At 43.3% G+C, this 21195-nt stretch overlaps 2 protein-coding genes across 4 annotated transcripts in view; both read right to left on the bottom strand.

The window, feature by feature from the left end:
• LOC141051076 (uncharacterized) overlaps window positions 1-21195 on the bottom strand; it is a 188466-nt gene that overhangs the window by 70532 nt on the left and 96739 nt on the right. The gene's annotated exons all lie outside the window — the stretch shown is intronic.
• The window catches only part of LOC141051107 (uncharacterized), a 40578-nt gene continuing 24546 nt past the window's right edge, over window positions 5164-21195 (bottom strand). For all 3 annotated transcript variants that reach the window (XM_073547986.1, XM_073547987.1, XM_073547988.1), the window contains exons 2-5: window positions 14386-14535; window positions 14107-14256; window positions 11581-11671; window positions 5164-7476 (exon numbers count right to left, since the gene is read on the bottom strand). In XM_073547986.1, coding sequence (XP_073404087.1) covers window positions 6869-7476; window positions 11581-11671; window positions 14107-14256; window positions 14386-14535 — 999 coding nt within the window. In that variant the 3' untranslated portion in view covers window positions 5164-6868. The remainder of the gene's footprint in view (window positions 7477-11580; window positions 11672-14106; window positions 14257-14385; window positions 14536-21195) is intronic.

Here is a 21195-nt window from a genome sequence, read left to right as displayed (position 1 = left end):
CAGTCTCAGCACCTGGCTGCAGTGGTCTAGTGGCTCCGGGGGTCTCTGCCAGTCTCAGCACTGGGCTGCAGTGGTCTTATGCCTCCGGGGGTCTCTGCCAGTCTCAGCACCGGGCTGCAGTGGTCTTGTGGCTCCGGGGGCCTCTGCCAGTCTCAGCACTGGGCTGCAGTGGTCTTGTGGCTCCGGGGGGTCTCTGTCAGTCTCAGTACAGGGCTGCAGTAGTCTTGTGGCTCCGGGGGTCTCTGCCTGTCTCAGCACTGGGCTGCAGTAGTCTTGTGGCTTCGGGGGTCTCTGCCAGTCTCAGCACTGGGCTGCAGTGGTCTTATGCCTCCCGGGGTCTCTGCCAGTCTCAGCACTGGGCTGCAGTAGTCTTGTGGCTCCGGGGGTTTCTGCCTGTCTTAGCACTGGGCTGCAGTAGTCTTGTGGCTCCGGGGGTTTCTGCCTGTCTTAGCACTGGGCTGCAGTAGTCTTGTGGCTCTGGGGGTCTCTGCCTGTCTCAGCACTGGGCTGCAGTGGTCTTATGCCTCCCGGGGTCTCTGACAGTCTCAGCACTGGGCTGCAGTAGTCTTGTGGCTCCAGGGGTCTCTGTCAGTCTCAGTACTGGGCTGCAGTAGTCTTGGTAGTCTTGTGGCTCCGGGGGTCTCTGCCTGTCTTAGCACTGGGCTGCAGTAGTCTTGTGGCTCCGGGGGTCTCTGTCAGTCTCAGCACTGGGCTGCAGTAGTCTTGTGGCTCCGGGGTCTCTGTCAGTCTCAGTACTGGGCTGCAGTGGTCTTGTGGCTCTGGGGGTCTCTGCCAGTCTCAGCACCTGGCTGCAGTGGTCTTGTGGCTCCGGGGGTCTCTGCCAGTCTCAGCACTGGGCTGCAGTGGTCTTATGCCTCCGGGGGTCTCTGCCAGTCTCAGCATCGGACTGCAGTGGTCTTGTGGCTCCGGGGGCCTCTGCCAGTCTCAGCACTGGGCTGCAGTAGTCTTGTGGCTCCGGGGGTCTCTGCCTGTCTTAGCACTGGGCTGCAGTAGTCTTGTGGCTCCAGGGGTCTCTGTCAGTCTCAGCACTGGGCTGCAGTAGTCTTGTGGCTTCAGGGGTCTCTGCCAGTCTCAGCACTGGGCTGCAGTGGTCTTATGCCTCCCGGGGTCTCTGCCAGTCTCAGCACTGGGCTGCAGTAGTCTTGTGGCTCTGGGGGGTCTCTGTCAGTCTCAGTACTGGGCTGCAGTAGTCTTGTGGCTCCGGGGGTCTCTGCCTGTCTTAGCACTGGGCTGCAGTAGTCTTGTGTCTCCGGGGGTCTCTGTCAGTCTTAGCACTGGGCTGCAGTAGTCTTGTGGCTCCGGGGTCTCTGTCAGTCTCAGTACTGGGCTGCAGTGGTCTTGTGGCTCTGGGGGTCTCTGCCAGTCTCAGCACCTGGCTGCAGTGGTCTTGTGGCTCCGGGGGTCTCTGCCAGTCTCAGCACTGGGCTGCAGTGGTCTTATGCCTCCCGGGGTCTCTGCCAGTCTCAGCACTGGGCTGCAGTAGTCTTGTGGCTCCGGGGTCTCTGTCAGTCTCAGTACTGGGCTGCAGTGGTCTTGTGGCTCTGGGGGTCTCTGCCAGTCTCAGCACCTGGCTGCAGTGGTCTTGTGGCTCCGGGGGTCTCTGCCAGTCTCAGCACTGGGCTGCAGTGGTCTTATGCCTCCGAGGGTCTCTGCCAGTCTCAGCACCGGGCTGCAGTGGTCTTGTGGCTCCGGGGGCCTCTGCCAGTCTCAGCACTGGGCTGCAGTGGTCTTGTGGCTCCAGGGGTCTTGTGGCTCCAGGGGTCTCTGCCAGTCTTAGCACTAGGCTGCAGGGGTCTTGTGACTTCACCTTATATTATAGGTGCAAAGTGAATAATAACCATCAAGGACCCCTAACCATCGGCCATGGACCAGAGGGTATTTAGCAGAGTAGTTTGGGGGACATGTAGGACTTTTTTAATCGCTTTATATTCTGCTGTTTGTGAGGTAGGATGTATAAAAAGATGGCAATTCTGCTGTTTTCTATTATGTGACTGTACAGCCCCCTTCACATGAACCATCATGTTTTTCACAGATGCCACGTGTCCCATATTTGACCTATGGTGCTGCACTCATGTCAGTGTTTTCCCAGCAGCAGTCTATGGGTCCGTGTAAACATGCCATTCGTGTGCCGTCCGTGTGTAACATGGAAAGTATGAGAAGCTGTAATGTAAGATATGTCTGTAAAGTATGATTGTGCTGGAACCTTCCAGAATCTTCCATTCTATGAGGAAAATCTGCTTGCCACACACTGCAGAGGTGACTCCTACCCCCCTTCACTCCTTAGCAGCACAGCTGTGTGTATCTGCTCTGCCTGCATCTGAAACAGGACACCGACCATTTCCTGTGCAGCTAAGGAATGTTAATTAAGCTGAGTGAAAAAATGTCTTTGCTTGGAAGACGTGAGGCCAGTCCAGCTATGAGTAATATTAAAAGAAGCTCTATCGCAAGGACCATACACGCCAGAGATATGAAAATTACATTTCTGCGCAGGGCACAAAACCAGCTTTCTAACCCCTAATTTTCACGGATATAACACCTCCCAAAACTGAGATATGGATTGCTCCCAAATGGAGTGTCCTAACTACTGCATGTTTAGGTTTTAATTATTGGATTTCGATAAACTGGGAAAAATGATACCATCTGCGTGTTGATACGAGCTTTCCTCATCAAGACATAGTTAGTATAAGTTTTTAGTTAAATTGCAACTTAGAGAGTAGGGGGGCAGACCCTCTCTGGCTGGCCCCTTCTGTGAGGTCACACAGCAGATGCCATAAGGGATGCCAGTGGACAAACAGTTCAGTTGAGCTGCAGATTCCATGCTGAAAGGATCACCAGATGTCTGGCTGCCCATCCCCCTGCCACATGGCTTGCCTAGAGATCATTAAGCAACTAAGTTTTAATTTCTGCTTTTCATCCCTGTTATTTTATATTTGCCTTGTACATATCTAATGTCTCAACTTTGTAACAACTTTTATCTATGTAATCACTGCCTGCATTTTTGGGAATAAATCATAACATTATCAGTCTACCTTCATGCTCTAAGAAATGAACATGCACCTTTTTTAGATAATTACGCTACTGATTGTGTTGGCTATGAACCGCTGTATTAAGTCTATAACTTAAGCAGAGAAACCAGGAGCTGGTGGTGGCATGGTGTGTCTTGGTTGGGCTAGCTGGCAGTACGGAAAGGTCTTATATGCTGATTAGGTGGCTGAGGCCAAAGCATTGATAATTCCCTTACTGCAGCGGTCTAGTCGCCTGTGCACAACAAGCAGCCCGTCCGGCGACTAATTATCCTAGGTGTAGTTCCATGACTGACCTCAGGGTAAGGGGGGCACCTGAGAGCTGCGAGTTCCAAAGTGGAACTGAGGAACTGGGATATACATACATTCCCAGTTCTTGGAAGGATGTTAGCAGTGGTGGGGCATCCAGAATAACCCCCCCCCCGCAATAAATTGTTAGGGCAAGACTAGCTTGCTGTATCTTTGTCACATGGTGCCAGTGGTGGGATAACTAAGATAAGCCCCCACTGTGCCTGTGATAGCCGTGTGCCGGCAGTGCGTCGCAGTCCCTCCGTCCGCTGACATACCTGTGTCAGCGGTGGGATCGTGACATATTGGTGGCAGTGGTGGGATCATGACAGAAGCTTTGTAATTTCATTACTATTTTCCATACCGGAAAAACACGGATGGCATATGGACGGCACACTGATTGAAAACACTAGTGACATCGATATTGGTGTAACACGTACGTGTTTTATATGGACATGGGGGCCCACTTTGAATTTTGCCTAGGGCCCCAATTTGTCTAAAACCGGCCCTGGTGAGGCTCTTTTCCCTGCTGAAGCCATTGTGTGCAGTAACATGCGTTGGCTATCAATCTCATATCCTCTTCTACCGACCTTATATTTTGGATGTGCCATTTGTTTTGCACACACTCTCTCATTCTCTTATTGTGAATCTTGAATATATCATACTAGCACTTAAATTATTGGTATTCTGGGTGAATCCCACCTGCTTTTGGTTGATAACTATCTAGGCATGGGGTGGTTACATAGACATGTACAGCATTACATTACCATGACCAATTTTTTATGGGGTGGACAAAAAAAGCACCAGATAGCCTTGTATTTGCATTATAACTGTATATAAAAAGGGTTAAGTGCCCACATTGCAGAAATGCTGCGGAAATGTCCACAGCATTTCCACAACTCCCTGCCGCTGTTAAAATGCATGCAGAATTCGCATGAGTTTTCCAGCAAAACAAGCGTTTTGCAAGCATTTTAAACTTGCAGAATGCTTGCGCTTTTCCAAGTGATTTGAAGCTTCGCTTGGAAAAGTGATTGACAGGTTGGTCACTTTTGTCAAGCATAGTGCTTGACAAGTGTGATCAACATTTTACTATTGATGCTGCCTATGCAGCATCAATAGTAACAGATATTTTTAACATTCTAATTAAAAAAAAAAAAAAAAGCCGTAATATAATTACCCTCTGTCGGTCACCGGAGTCGGCCCGACCCTCATTAGCGCTGCCGGCAACTTCCGTTCCCAGGGATGCCTTGCAACAATGACCTGTGATGACGTAGCATCATGCGAGACCGCTACGTCAGAGGTCATTCGCGCAATGCATTCCTGGGAACGGAAGATGCTGGCAGCGTGGCTGAGAGACGGGAGGATTCCAGGGGCCGACAGAGGGCAAGTATATCCCTATTTTTTTATTTTAATTCTATTTTTTTACAGAAATATAGTACCCAGGGAATGGACTAGAGTCTTCTCTCCTCCAGACCCTGGGTACCATCCGCACATGAAGCGCTCACTTTACGCATAGTGGGTATGGCCACATGAGTAAAGTGAGCTTTTCAATGCAATCCTATGGCGGCAGAATCACAGCGATTCCACAGAAATAATGGACATGCTGCAGATTTTACCGCTATGCGATTCCGCAGCGGTAAAATACGCAGCATGGGCACAGCAACTGCGGAATCCCATAGGATTGTATGAGATGCATTTTAACTAGCGTTTAAGCGTTTCTGCGGCGGCATTGCCGCTGCGGAAACGTTTAAAAAAGACAACGTGGGCACACAGCCTAAATCAGAATATTTTACACACGACTGATACAGAGAGTTCAAATAATTCACCCGTCTGCTTTTCAATAAAAATCATTTATTGATAATTGAATACATTTCCTAACCATCATTTGATGCTCTAAATTGACTAATCATTAAAAAATGTCTACTTCCCTAAATTCTTTCTGCAGCTCCAATTGCATCAATTACTTTTGTGTGTCAGCTACGGTATATAACACAGCTGGTGTCCTTGATTGTATGGGATGGGTTTAGCTCTTTTATCCACTCCATAGAGTATCGTAATTGCAAACAGCCATACACGCAAGATAATGTGACTACACGAAAATCGCTTCTCATGAGTGAACACCCTGTGCTGTAATGAAGATTGATTTGTGCTTAAATAGAACCTTTCACCAGTTTTAGCAAGTTAAACTGACCTCATCATGGAATGGAGGCTGCAAAGCTGAGAAGAACATCTCTTTTTAATTTTTCAAATTATTTGCTGAGATATTAGCTTGTAAAGTTTAAGTTATAATTAATGCTGAACCCGAAAAACTTTACTAGAAACTCTCCTCTGGGGGCCATGTACTTCATCCCCTGCAGGATGCTGACCAATCATAAGCAGGAGGCTTCATACAGGGGAAAAATTTACATGCCCCAGAAGATCAGAACAACATACCTTCTCCTATGAGACATGTGATGACAAACAACCCTGTTACAGTAGTGACTGCGTAGGGTACAGCAGTGAGTGTGATTACAAACACCTCCAACTTTCATTTCATGGTTTTCAGTGGGAGGAGTAGAGCCAACAGCACTGTGAGAGGATGCTGCAGATGTGTTTGTAATGACACTCAGCTCAGCTCTACTCCCCCATACTGACTGCCCTGAGATGAGCAGTCGATTCGTTTATAATTTATGATAAGACCAAACTTTACAAACTAATCTCTCTGGAATTAAAAAAAAAAAAAAGTTTTATTCAGCTTTTCCACCACTATTCCATGATGTGGCCAGTTTAACATGGTAAAAGTGGTGAAAGGTTCTCTAGAGGATTTGAATTATATATAAAACATTTATCACATTCTGAACTTTTGTATCGCTTCTCTCCTGTCTGATTTTTTTCTGATGTGTAACAAGTTTTGACTACTCTCTGAAACATTTTCCACATTTGAGGCATGAAAATGTTTTTTTTCTTTTGTGCGAATTCTCAGATGTGTTAAAAGAACTACTTTAGCTCTAAAACATGCACCGCATTCAGAACATGAAAATGGCCACACGTGTGAACTTTCTGATGTTTAACTGGCACATTTTTTTCTGCAAAAGATTTTCTAATATATAGCAAGGACCGTTACAGCAATTATTAGATATAGATTAACATCTAAACCTTTAATAAAGCCTAAATACAAGACAACACAACCACACAATATAACAAACAACCGTGTCACCTACTGCATCCTACAATGGGGTCCTGATATCACAAACTGCCTAACAACGGAGCTTGGCACCCTAAACATAATCGAGATTGGTGCCCCCGTTCCACGGCGGCTGTACCCTGCAACTCCTAGATAACCCTGAATACGTGCCACATGTAGTCAGTTATTCAGAAAAGGAGTGTATAGGGGTTGCCAATTAGGTAGTTGGGTAGGTAAAAGCTTTTTTCACATTCAGAACATGAAAATGGCCTCCCCCCTCTGAGTGAATTCTTTGATGTGTAATAAGTAGTGATTTTTTATTTGTAAAATATTGTCCACATTTTCTACATCTTTAGAGCATGAAAATGGTCTCTCAACTGTGTGAGCTCTTTGGTGTTTCAGACGTGTGAGTTCTCTTATGTGTAACAAGAGATGATTTGTGTGCAAAACGTTTCCCACATTCTGAACATGTATATGGTTTCTCCCCTGTGTGAATTCTCTGATGTATAACAAGATTTGATTTTAAAGCACAACTTTTCCCACATTCTGAACATGTATATGGTTTCTCTCCGGAATGAGTTCTTTGATGTATAACAAACTGTGATTTGTAGACAAAACGTTTCTGACAATCTGGACATGAATACAGCTGCTCTTCTGAATGAATTTTCTGAGGTGTAACAATTGTTGATGATTTATTGCTGTCAAGTTTCTCATGTTCTGAACTTGAACCCGACTGCTTTTCTGGGTGAGCCATTTGATGTTTAGCATCCCTCCGCAGATGTTCATTTGGCTGAACAGTCTGTGGTGCATCAGAAAATTGGAGCCATTGCAAAGTATCACATGATAGATTTTTGTTGTGAGGAGCTGGAGGTACACATGGGATGACAGCATGTTCTTTAGATGCATCTTCATTGACACTGTCATTATCAGCTTTAAACTCTGTAAATGGTAGAGGAGCCACTGAGCGCCTGGTAGAGTCACCTGCCAAGAATAGAATGAAATTTATTATTTTTCAGTAACGGTGCCTTAAAATTAATTATAATTTTAAAACAATTCTATAATAATAATAAATTTTATTTCTATAGCGCCAACATATTCCGCAGCACTTTACATTTCAGAGGGGACTTGTACAGACAATAGACATTACAGCCTAATAATAATCACATAGATTATAATAAATACCAAGAGGAATGAGGGCCCTGCTCGCAAGCTTACAATTTATGAGGAAAAAGGGGAGACACGAAAGGTGGGTGGTAACAATTGCCCTTATTGTTTGGACCAGCCATAATGTTAAGTGTGTAACAGTACAGACACAGAGGGCTAATGGATGCATAAAGCATGTGGGAGCATAATGCGGGGAACCTGGTTATGGTAAAACTTTTGACTGTGCCACCCAGGGATAGATTAAGTTAATGTGTTGAGGCGGTAGGCCAGTCTGAATAAATGCGTTTTCAGGGCACGATTAAACTTGTGGGGATTGGGGACTAATTGTATTGACCTGGGAAGTGTATTCCAAAGAATTGGCGCAGCACGTGTAAAGTCTTGGAGACGGGAGTGGAAGGTTCTGATTATTGAGGATGCTAACCTCAGGTCATCAGCAGAATGGAGGGTGCGGGTAGGATGGTATACTGAAACAAGGGAGGAGATGTAGGGTGGTGCTGATCCATGGAGAGCTTGGTGGGTGAGGGTAATAAGTTTTTACTGGATTCTAGAGTGGATGGGTAGCCAGTGTAATGACTAGCACAAGGTAGAGGCATCGGTGTAACGATTGGAGAGGAATATGATCCTGGCTGCAGCATTCAAGACAGATTGGAGAGGGGAGAGTTTGGTAAGAGGGAGACCGATTAGAAGAGAGTTACAATAGTCAAGACGAGAATGAATAAGAGAAACAGTAAGAGTTTTTGCAGAGTCAAAAGTAAGAAAAGGTCGAATTCTATAAATGTTTTTGAGGTGCAGATGACAAGAGCGAGCCAGTGATCGAATGTGGGGGCGAAGGAAAGATCGGAGTCAAGTATGACCCAAAGGCAGCGGGCATGTTGCTGGGGAGTAATAGTGGAACCACACACGGAAATGGCAATGTCGGGTATAGGAACGTTAGTAGAGGGAGGAAACACAAGGAGTTCAGTCTTTGACAGGTTCAGTTTCAGATATAGAGAGGACATGATGTTAGACACAGCGTTTAGACAATCGTCGGTGTTTTCTAGAAAGGCTGGCGTGATGTCAGGAGAAGAAGCGTATAATTGGGTGTCATCAGCATACAGATGGTACTGGAAACCAAATCTACTGATTGCTTGACCAATAGGGGCAGTGTACAAGGAGAAGAGGAGGGGGCCCTAGAACCGATCCTTGAGGAACCCCAACAGTAAGGGGAAGGTGAAAGGAGGAGGAACCGGCAAAAGATACAGTAAAGGAGCGGTCAGAGAGATAGGAGGAGAACCAGGAGAGAACGGTGTCCTTGAGGCCAATGGAACGGAGCATAGTGAGGAGGAGCTGATGATCCACAGTGTCGAATGCTGCAGAGAGATCCAAGAGAATTAGCATGGAGTAATGACCATTTGATTTAGCTGTTAGTAGATCATTAGAGACTTTAGTGAGGGCATTTTCAGTAGAGTGTAAAGAGCGGAAACCAGATTGGAGAGGGTCGAGAAGAGAGTTATCAAAGAGATAGTGGATAAGACGGGAGTGGACCAGGCGTTCCAGGAGTTTAGAGATGAAGGGAAGATTAGAGACAGGTCTATAGTTAGCGGCACAGTTTTGGTCGAGGGATGGTTTTTTTTAAGTAGTGGATGTATGATGGCACGCTTAAATGAGGAGGGAAAGATACCAGAAGAAAGAGAGAGAGGTTAAATATTTTAGTTAGGTGAGGGGTGATAGCAGGGGAAAGGGACTGGAGTAGATGTGACGGAAATGGGTCACTGGTGCAAGTGGTTGGGCGAGAAGATGCAAGGAGCCCGCTTACTTCTTTTGTGACTGGTTCAAAATCAGAGAGTGAGCTATGCTAATTGTACTAAAATCTAAATATCAGTGGTGACAGTGGTGGTAACAGTAGTTTTTGAAAGGAATCAGCAGGATTTCACTACCCAAACTATTGTGTTATCAGGTTGATTGGATGCAACAGCGCAGACAATGAAGAGACAGTGGTACTTAGTCAAATAAATAGTGTTGGTTAACACAGAAAAGAAAATCCATTTATTAGATACATAGACAGACACTGAGAGATAATGAGGGGAATTAAATGGACGGCCATTATATATTCCCCAGAACGTGCATGGAAGCATACTGCACTGCTGGAGTGCACTGTAATCACAGCCATGGCTGGGTCAAGTTATTTGACCAAGTCAGTTTAGGAAAATCTGTCTTGGGCTTTTATTTTTGGAAGGATCTATATTATGGTAATGGGATGGATCTCTCCCTCCAGTCCGGGTCTTACAAGTAGCCCATGGCCACAGTATTCATTTAAGTCTGAAGTAAAGGAGGGTTTCTCAGTCTTTTTGGTTTCACATGTAACATGGCTGAAGGTGCCATGGTTGTATGCCTGGCTGTGTGAATCTAACACAGGCCAGAGCCAGCGACGGGGACATACACGGTAGCGCCCAAGAACCAGTGGCACAGGACTTTATTTTCATATTTCCAGCTGTGAATCGGAGGTGAGCGATTGCATGTATGCAGTATTTTGGACAATAAAAGACATTTACTTAACTTGCTTGGGTCACTGTCTCACTAAATACACCGCTGCCCTACAATACATACACACACGTAAGCACTATATTGCAGGTAACTGTAACGGTCAATACAGTACATTCTGACACAGCAATGCAACTAAATACAATATCTATGCAATGCTCTACTCCAGTATATAAACTGTTTTTGTTAAGTAGCAATAAACTTAACGAGTGTCACTCAGTACTAGGCAGTCCTCGTCTGTAAACACCTCTGATCATTACACTGGCCCAACAATATTTCCCAGTAGGCCACAAGTCCTAGATAAGCGAGTCACTTGCTATACAGTGTGCTTGTTGAACTGGCTCTCTGATCACTGAAGCACAGCCACAGTCCACACCCTGCACCAATACGTCTTTACTGGAAGTAATGGCCCACAGGAATGGTCCTCTGCTACAGCAATCATCTCCCAAAGCTGGTTTGGATGTGGTCACGGTTTTCTACTTGTGCTACTTGTGGTCTGCTACTGGCGTTGCTTATAGTCACCGATCTTCCTCTCAGCTCAGGCCTTCTACTGCATCTGATCATCTGTGGCGATGGTGTATTTAAGTCCACCTCACAGCCACACAACTTGTCCTAATTTAGGTTCTTACACTAACACCTCCCTTTCCAGCCCCAACAGGCCTTTTATGATCAGTAACTGCGACACAGGAGTCATCTTCAATCTTTTCCTGTGGGAACATGGGTTCTTACTATTAGGTTCCCACAACTATGATTCTCTCTTTACTTTCACTTTTGACCAACAAATTGCGGTGTTCGCTTGCAGTTACTCAGCTAGGCATCAACTGTATTTGTCTCTCTTGTCCACTCCCTTGCAGATGTAACTCTTTTAAGTCCCGCAATACCTTTATATGGTCAGCCCATTGTACAATGACTGAGAAATCAGCTTTTGAATTGATATGCAAATGAGGCTGTAGATCTTTAACCTCTGTCACTCCAGCTCTATTCTCAGCCCAGTATCACCACTTCCTGCTTGACTGACAGCGTCTATTATGTGTGAGTTCAGTCAAATAAGCTGTCAGTCAAGCAGGAGGAGGTGGTCTTGCACAGGAAATAGAGCTAACAAGTGACAGACACCAAAGATCTACAGCTTTGTAGCATATCAATTGATAAACTGATGTCTCAATAACTGTAAATTATTCTGTAATAACAGAGGTCGATCCTAAGATTTTTCCTGCATCTAATCTCCATTTCAATTTTATCCACTCATACTTTTATCTAAACATTGTTTTTATGCATTTCAACTACAGATTTTTCTGCTAGTAAATTCAATGATCTTACCTTTACAAAATTCACCACTAAATTGTAGCAGCCAGTAAATGAGTAAAATGCTACTTTTCTCTGCATTTAGTGTTTACTACTCACCTGGGTAGTCATATGTAGGAATCTCCGCTTTACATCGCTCATCACCCCTCACATATGTCTCTGTAGTATTAATATGGGTCAGATCTTTCCCCTGAAAATAAAATATTGCAAAAGTCACAGAACGATGGAGAAGTCACATCTACAAATCAGCTCTAATCCTGCCATGTCCACCGTTCTCATTACGCAAGTATAAAACATAATACTGGTGGATAAAACAAGAAAAAAAAAAAATTTAGCTTGGTTTGAGTTGGTACACATGCAGCATATAAATGCATATTCACATGGCCAAAAAGCATACAAAACCTACAAAAGACAAAATGAAAAAACCCTGCTGTAATAAAATAAGTAAAAAGCAAAAGTGCATTTAAATCATACAGAGTTCTTAGTAATACTGTATTTGATCAAACAGCATAAAAGCCGTCTGTATGATTTAAATGCACTTTTGCTTTTTACTTATTTTATTACAGCAGGGTTTTTTCATTTTGCCTTTTGTAGGTTTTGTATGCTTTTTGGCCATGTGAACATGCATTTATAAGCTGCATGTGTACCAACTCAAACCAAGCTCAATTTTTGTGTTTTTTCTTTGTATTTTTGCATTCTGTGCAAGCTGGGGTGTGGCCTCCCTCTCCTGAGCTGGAAATTGTATTTAAAGGCTTCCCCTGACTGGTGTCCAGTGGTTGGGACCCGATCCTTGTCTGCCCTTATTCACACAGACGTCCACTTTGACACATAAGGTTTTTAATATTAGACAGTGTAGGACCGCCCCGACCACAGAGTCACCTTGTCAATGATGGGACGGCTTTTATGCTATGTTTGATCAAATACAGTATTACTAAGAAACTCTGTATGATTTAAATCCACTTTTGCTTTTTACTTATTTTATTACAGCAGGGTTTTTTTATTTGGTCTTTTGTAGGTTTTGGTGGATAAAACAAGACTGAGCACAAGATCTTTACAGCCATCTACATATCATAGGAGAGATCTCATGACACCTTCTCTCCATCTACCTGATGATCCTGAGGAAGAAGAGGACGGGGACATCTCTCCAGTGTTGTCCTCTTACTTAACAAACTGGAGCAAGTTCAGAAAAGAGCGACCAGAATGGTGACCGGTCTGCAAACCCTGTCTTATGAGGAAAGGTTGCATGATTTGGGAATGTTTAGCTTGCAGAAGAGAAGACTGAGAAGAGACTTAATAGCTGTCTACAAATATCTCAAGGGCCGTCACATTGTAGAAGGATCAACTTTATTCTCATTTGCACAAGTTAAAACTAGAAGCAATGGAATGAAACTGAATGGGAGGAGACATAGATTAGATATTAGAAAAAACTTTGACAGTTAGAGTGATCAATGAGTGGAACAGGCTGCCACGAGAGCTGGTGAGTTCTCCTTCAATAGAAGTCTTCAAACAGATGCTGGACAGACATCTGTCAGGGATGATTTAGCAAATCCTGCTTTGAGCAGGGGGTTGGACCAGATGGCAAAGAAGGTCCCTTCCAACTCTGCGATTCTATGATGATTCTATGGATACAACTGGAGGAAACCCATACAGGGACTGAATTCATTCTTTACATACTGTAGGGATTCAACTCGCTCAGGAGCCACGGGAGTCAATCAGGAGGCACTTTCCTTTTAAAAGTTCACAGGGTTTATTGCTCCATAACCCATAAAGCAGCACATAACACAATGAGTAGCCTTTAGCTCAGGCAAAAGCAAGCATAAATGTCCATGATTTCAGGCTCAGTCCTGGAGCCTCAGCAAACACAGGAGGCTTATCCGTCCTCACATACAGCCAATATCCACAGGCCTCACCGGGTCAGCAGCCTCAGCTTGTGGTCTTCAGAAAGGTACCACACCTTCCTCCACCTAGGCCTGCTGGGACCTTCCACATGGCCCAATCAGATCCATGTGCTCTCTCTCATGTGACCTACTCTGGTTACCTTATATGGTCCATAGCCACGCCCACTGGGTCACATGGCTATGATCTCATCACAGGTCCTTCAAGCATTCATACACATACTTTATTATGACACTCTTAAACACACCCCTGTAGGTGGGTTTGTAGGTAGCTCTTGCTGACACAGTGTAACAACAGCTCAACAGTGCCTCTGCTGATCAATACACATATTCAAGCTTCCATCCCAAGGCCACCTACGTTGGGATGCATAACGGTCATTCAGCATCCTATACCCATTACCACAATGGATATGCCTGTAGGCCCATCCTGGGACACCCACACAGCGCCCCCTAGCGGACATAGTGGTCACTGCACCACAATACAGATAATTTTAGGCCGTGTGTATTTAGTCCTGTCTGTTACCTGGTGATGTGAGGGGCTGGGGAACCTCCAAAGTGATGTTCTTGTACAGATCTTTGTGTCCTTCTAAATAGTCCCACTCCTCCATGGAGAAATAGACGGCAACATCCTGACACCTTATAGGAACCTGACACATACAATGATACCTTCTTCCCCCCAATCCCTTCATAGCATTACGGTATAATTTCCCAGCATTCCCAGCAGTGTCACCTCTCCAGTCAGCAGCTCAATCATCTTGTAGGCGAGTTCTAGGATCTTCTGGTTATTGATGGGGTGAGGTGAAGACCCCGTGATTCCCCATTCCTTAGACACTGGGTCCTGACGGCACTCACTAGAGGTCTTCTTCACTACTGTGTAATCCTGGTTATGGAGAGACACATTAATAAATCTCACTACAGACATTTCCAGAGTCCTCACCTCTCCAGTTCTGTCCACCTGTTATTCCCATAGATAAGAATGATTTAATGTGACGTCATCAGAATCTCTCACCTCTCCAGTAATCCGGAAGAGGATCTCTAGGGTGAGGTGTAACAGCCTCTCTGCTATTTTGTCCCTGTTCCGATCCATCCTTGATAGGTAAATCAGGATAGTGCTCTTATATAGAAAATCTCCACTGAGAGGATCCGATATTGTATGTACCTGTATGAAGAGAAGATGAGAAAACATATCAAAAAGATCCCATATAATAATATAATTTTTGGAGATAATAAGGAGAAACATGAGAAGACACAACGTGTAGATGTTGCATTCTGTCATTTTTTGTATGGACAGGAATATGATGTAAATACCTAAAGGTGGCTCCTTTTTGATTGAGATGGAAGCAAGTCAAAACTTCATTTGACTACATTCAACAGGCCTGTAAGGTACGTCACATCACAAACACTGACATCACCGCTGAAACCAATATGGCCAGTAGAGCGATGTGAACAAAGACTTGGGAACATCACGTAAAAGCAGCTGTTTTTGCAAAATTTTACTAAATTTGTGTGGAGATATTTGCAAAAATATCCATACTCAGGAGAACAGTAATTCTGGCAAGATTCAAGGATTTAATTGCAGTAGAAAATCTCCATCAATAAAATAGGTGATGTCGAATAATAGAAAAGGGTTTGGCATTTGCTATAATCATTGCATAAATTATAGCATTCATACAATAATTGCATGGGGGGTAAAAGTAGATGGGGAAGGATATCGTACATGTATGGTAGATATCGGGTATGTGTAAAAATCTTCTGCCTCTCACAGTTAGTTAAAAAGTAGTCTGTGGCCACCTGTAAAGTGACTGCATTTTTTTTCTAGTATTCACCAAGCAGTATAAATAATATGCTAGTGTTATAGATCAAGGTGTCCCAGGTGCAGTGATTTCTATAATGTACAGTGGGGGAAAAAAAAAAAGTATTTAGTCAGCCACCAATTGTGCAAGTTCTCCCACTTAAAAAGATGATTGAGGCCTGTAATTGACATCATAGGTAGACCACAACTATGAGAGTCAAAATGAGAAAACAAATCCAGAAAAATCACTTTGTCTGATTTGGCAAGATTTATTTTGCAAATTATGGTGGAAAATAAGCATTTGGTCACCTAAAAACAAGCAAAATTTCTGGCCTCTCTAATCTTTTTAACTTGCACAATCGGTGGCTGACTATACTTTTTGTCCCCACTGTATATTTTTGTGTTTTGTTAACTTCCGTTAAAAAAACAAAAAACAAAACAAAACCCACATCAAGTGCTGACTCCCTGATTTTGAAGCGGGCTCGCAAGCCGAGCTTGCATCTTTGCTGGCAGATGATGTCTATGATAATCAGCCACATGTCCCTCTGACAGCTGCACTCTGCATGTGGATGTTCACCTTTTATGTGCCTCTATAAATTTGTGACAGCAGCATTTACAGTGTGCTAGCAAGGGGACAAGTAACTATGCGGCCATCGGTGCTTTGAGACTTAATGGTGAAGCACCAATGGGTTTCCATAAGAGCAAAGGTTGTGCTGAAGACCCCTGTTTCTGTAATGACGGTACTCCTGTGATATCAAGCCTGAGGAAGGCGTTCATAGGGGATTGTAACTTGCTAAAATATAGCAATATTGTGGCATCGCTGTAACTAATGAATGCAGTGAAAAGTAAAATAAAACAAAATACATAAAGTTCATATTATTCTCTCTTTCCACCCCAATTAAAAGTTAAGAAATACATTTTAAAAAATACAAATTTGATAATCATGCATTTGTAAAAAGTCTGAGCTATCAAAATATAAATTAGTAATCCAATCAGTAAGCGGCATGACAAAAAAAAAAAAACAAAAAAAACCACATGCCAGAGTTGTGGTTTTTCAGTCACCACAACGACACTAAAAAATATAAAGCACTCAAAACATCGTACCTACCCAGAAATTATATCAATAACAGATTGGATTGGCTCAGCGCACAGAAAACAAATCCTCACGCAGCTCCATATCTCAAAAATTTAAAATGTTACAGCTCTCGAAAAATGGCATCATAGGAAATGTTTTTTTTTCTTTTTCACCACTATTGACATTTTTTTCCCTCTTTCAAATACAACACATGCTAATAAGGATGGTGTCATTCAAAAAGTCATGCAATTTGCTAAAAAAGGAGCATGGACCGCACCTCCAAAAATATAATACATTGATCTAATGCCACTAGGCAAAAACTATATATTACTGAATATGAGGTTCTTAGTGTAACATTCTGATGAGACTGTATAACGCCCACTGCCACATCACGGCGAACACCTCTCAGTGGGTTGTAACTTTTATTGGCTTATCCCCTTAACGTCCATTGACGGGCATAGCCCGCCATGGCAGGATGTCAGTTCCCGCATCATGACGGGCTATGCCCGTCATGCCTTTGAACTAGCACTGCGTGTAAACACGCAGTGGTAGTTCAGTGCCAACAGCTGTCAGGCACGGCAAGGGGTGCAGGGACCCTTGCCGTCAGTCCCTGCACCCAGAGCGCTGAGATCGATCAGTCAATCTTACTGAATGATCACAGCGCGGTCAGTCAGTGCAGGAGCTCAGCACTGCTGGTGGACATTGCTCCTGGCTGTTAACCCCCTGATTTCTGCGATCGGGCGCGATCGCAGAGATCAGGGGGGAGGCAGAGGGTCAGGGGCTCCCTCTGCCTCAGATCGGTGTCCCCACGATGTAATCACGGGGCCCGATCTCAGCCATGATGATCCGGGGGTTGTCATGTCTATGGAAAGCCTCTGAGACCATGCTCACAGCAGCTTTCTCCATAGGTAGAATGCATTGAATTGTATTATACCTGCAAACCAAAGTGAAAGTCCCATAAAAGGGACAAGGTAAAGAAAAAAACAATTTTAAAAAAAAATATAAAACATTTAAAAATTAATTAAAAAAAAACACACATTTTTATGGAAAAAAATAAAACAAAAAAAATACACGTTTGGTATTGCCGCGTCCGTAAAAATCCCAAAATCCCATCTATGCAAGTGTCAGCCTAGTTAATCCCTTCAGTGAACGCCATAAAAAAAAAAAAAAAAAAAAAAAAGCAGCAAATTATACTTTTTCCAAGTGGAATCATCACACCGCTTGGAAAAAGTGTAATAAAACGTGAAAAAAAAAAAAAAAAAAAAAAAAGAACGGTAATAAAAATAGTATCACTGAATGCGCCATCTTGTCCCGCAAAAAACAAGCCGCCATACAGCTCCATCAGCGGACAAATAAAAAAGTTCTGTCTCTCAGAATAAAGTGATGCAAAAATAATTATTTTTTCTATAAAAGTTTTTATTGTGTAAAAAAACGCCAAAACATAAAAAAAAAAAAAAAAAAAAAAAAAAAAAAAAAAAAAAAAGATATAAATGAGGTATCGCTGTAACCGTACTGACCCGAAGAATAAAGCCGCCATACTAATTTTACCACACATGGAGCGGAGAAGAAAAAAAAAATCCTGAATTGCTGGTTTTTGTTCATTCTGCCTCCACAAAAATTGGAATAGAAAACGATTGAAAAAAGGTCATGTGCCAAAAAATGGTACCAATAAAAATGTCAACTCGTCCCGCAAAAAAAAAATCAAGCCCACACATGACTCAGTCGGCCGAAATATGGAAAAATTATAGCTCTCAAAATACGGCGATGGAAGAATTTTTTGTAAGAAATGTTTGCAACAAAAAGCGTCTTTTAGTGTGTGACAGAAGCTAAACATGAAAAAAGGCTATAAATCTGGTATCGCTGTAATCGCACCGACCCGAAAAGTAAATTTGCCTAATCACTAATACCGCACGAGGAACGGCGTAAAAAATAAAACCAATTCTTCACCTTTTGTGGATTTGTTCATTCTGCCTCCCAAAGATTGCAGTAAGGCGATCACAGTGGTTTACCCCCACATATGGGGTATCCGCATACTCAGGACAAATTGCACAACAACTTTTGGGGTCCCATTTCTCCTGTTACCCTTGTGAAAATAAAAATTTGGGGGCAAAAAGATCATTTTTGCGGAAAAAGTATAACTTTTATATTTTCACGGCTCTACCTTATAAACTTCTGTGAAGCACTTGGGGGTTCAAAGTGCTCAACACACATTTAGATAAGTTCCTTGGAGGGTCTAGTTTCCAAAATGGGGTCACTTATTGGGGGTTTCTGTTTAGGTACATCAGGGGTCTCCAAACCTGACATGGTGTCCGCTCTCGATTCCAGCCAATTTGACATTCAAAATCTCAAATGATGCTCCTTCCCTTCTGAGCACTGCTGTGCGCCTAAAGATTGGTTTTCCTCCACACATGGGGTATCTGTGTACTCAGGAGAAATTGCACAACAAATATTGTGGTTCATTTTCTCCAGATACCCTGACAAAATAAAAAAAAAAAATTGTGTCTGAAGAAAAAATTTTTTGAAAAAAAAAAAAAAAAAGTTAAATGTTAATTTTTTCCTTCCACATTGCTTCAAATCTTGTGAAGTACCTAAAGGGTTAATAAACTTCTTGAATGTGGTTTTGAACACCTGGAGGAGTGCAGTTTTTAGCATGGTGTCACTTTTGGGTATTTTCTGTTATATTGACCCCCCCAAACTCACTTCATATGTGAGGTGGTCTCTAAAAAGAAATGGTTTTGTAAATTTTGTTGTAAAAATGAGAAATCGCTGGTCAACTTTTAACCCTTATAATTTCCTAACAAAAAAAATATTTTGGTTTCAAAATTGTGCTAATGTAAAGCAGACATGTGGAAAATGTTATTTAAGTATTTTTTGTGACATCTCTCTGACTTAAGGGCATAAAAATTAAAAGTTTGAAAATGGCAAACATTTTAAAAATTTTCGCCACATTTCCATTTTTTTCATAAATAAACGCAAGTTATACCGAATAAATTTTACCACTAACATGAAGTACAATATGTCACGAGAAAACAATCTCAGAATCAGCGGGATCCGTTGAAGCATTCCAGAGTTATAAGCACATAAACTGACGGTGGTCCGATTTCAAAATTAAGGTCTGGTCATTAACCTTCAAAGTGGTTTGGTCCTTAAGGGGGTTAAACGAGCAGCATAGTGCGCTGACCACCGATACAGCGACAATGCATCAGAAGGGCGGGAGGTCTGTTGCCTCACAGAACCCGTATGACTCCAGACCGCACCATCCCACAAGTACAAAACTACATCAACAGTGGCAGTCACACAGCTCCAACACCAAATGTAAGATGACATGAAACTCACCTTTCTCACACTCTGAGAGCAAAAAAAGGCCGGACCCCCCTTTTTTTTTTTTTTTTTTTTTTTTTTGGAGTCTCCTCCTAATTAAAATTACTTGTGCCAATAGGGAGGAGTTCTTGTCCATGAAAGTAACATAATAATTAAAGTTGAAGGAAGACTTTAAGTCCATCTAGTTTAACCCATATCCTATCCTAACTTGCCCTAACATGTTGATCCAGAGGAAGGCAAAAAAAGCCCATGTGGCAAACTGTAAGCTTCACATTGGGGAAAAAAAAATTCTTTCCCGACTCCACATAAGGCAATCAGACTAGCTCCCTGGATCAACGCAATATTAAAGTGGACAGATAGTGACAAAATTATTATTGATAAATTATTAATAAGTAAATTTGTTTTAATGTTGTACACAAAATAAAAGAGGAAATATAAATTACCTATAAATATATGGTATAAACTAGGCATGAGCGAAAAGTGATCTCATAGAATCGTAGAGTTGGAAGGGACCTCCTGGGCCATCTGGTCCAACCCCCTGCTCAAAGCAGGATTCGCTAAATCATCCCAGTCAGATGTCTGTCCAGCCTCTGTTTGAAGACATCCATTGAAGGAGAACTCACCACTTCTCGTGGCAGCTTGTTCCACTCATTGATCACTCTGTCAAAAAGTTTTTTCTAATATCTAATCTGTGTCTCCTCCCATTCATTTTCATCCCATTGCTTCTAGTCTTTCCTTGTGCAAATGAGAATAAAGTTGATCCTTCTACAATGTGACAGCCCTTGAGATATTTGTAGACAGCTATTAAGTCTCCTCTCAGTCTTCTCTTTTGCAAACTAAACAATCCCAAATCCTGCAACCTTTCCTCATAAGACAGGGTTTGCAGACCGGTCACCATTCTGGTTGCTCTTTTCTGAACTTGCTCCAGTTTGTTGATGTCTATTTTAAAATGTGGCTCCCAAAACTGGACACAATATTCCAGATGAGGTCTGACCAAAGAGGAGTAGAGGGAAATAATGACTTCACGTGATCTAGACTGTATGCTTCTGTTAATACATCCTAGAATTGGGGGGCGTGGCCTGCTTGCTAATGGCACCGGTCACTTAGCTGCTGAGCTCCAGCCACTTCGACTCCTAACCGGCTCACTGCGGCTCACCAGCGGCACCAATCTCTCTGCACACGGGGGGGGGGTACTGCGGAGGTATCCAGGATCGTGGCATGCCAAGGGGAAAATCCCAGAAGCCGTCCCCGGCGAAAGTTACAGACTTCTTCTCCAGCACGGGGCGAGGGAAAATGGCGGCAGCATCCTCCTCCACAGCTTCCTCACGCTCATCCAGGAGGGGATCCACAGCAGGCCCAGACTTGGACACAGACGCTGCAGATATACCGCTTACCAAAGGTACAATGCAGAAACTGCTCAGTGCCCTCCGCTCATCACTGCAGCAGGATTGGAAAGATATGGTGGCTGAGCTGAGGGGAGATATCATTGCCATAGGCAGTCGTACAGCACATATTGAATCTAAAATGGGGGAGCTGACAAAGTCACACAATAGCCTCATTGATGCCAATGCAGCACTGGAGGAACAAGTGCAAAAGCTCCATACCAAGGTCTTGGATTTAGAGGACAGGTC

This window comes from Dendrobates tinctorius, unplaced genomic scaffold (genome assembly GCF_039654945.1).
Source record: "Dendrobates tinctorius isolate UK_male_01 unplaced genomic scaffold, ASM3965494v1 ptg000155l, whole genome shotgun sequence".
Taxonomy (NCBI): Eukaryota; Metazoa; Chordata; class Amphibia; order Anura; family Dendrobatidae; genus Dendrobates; species Dendrobates tinctorius.
The sequence above is the reverse complement of the archived record's forward strand: the minus strand, read 5'-3'. Positions and strand labels throughout refer to the sequence as shown.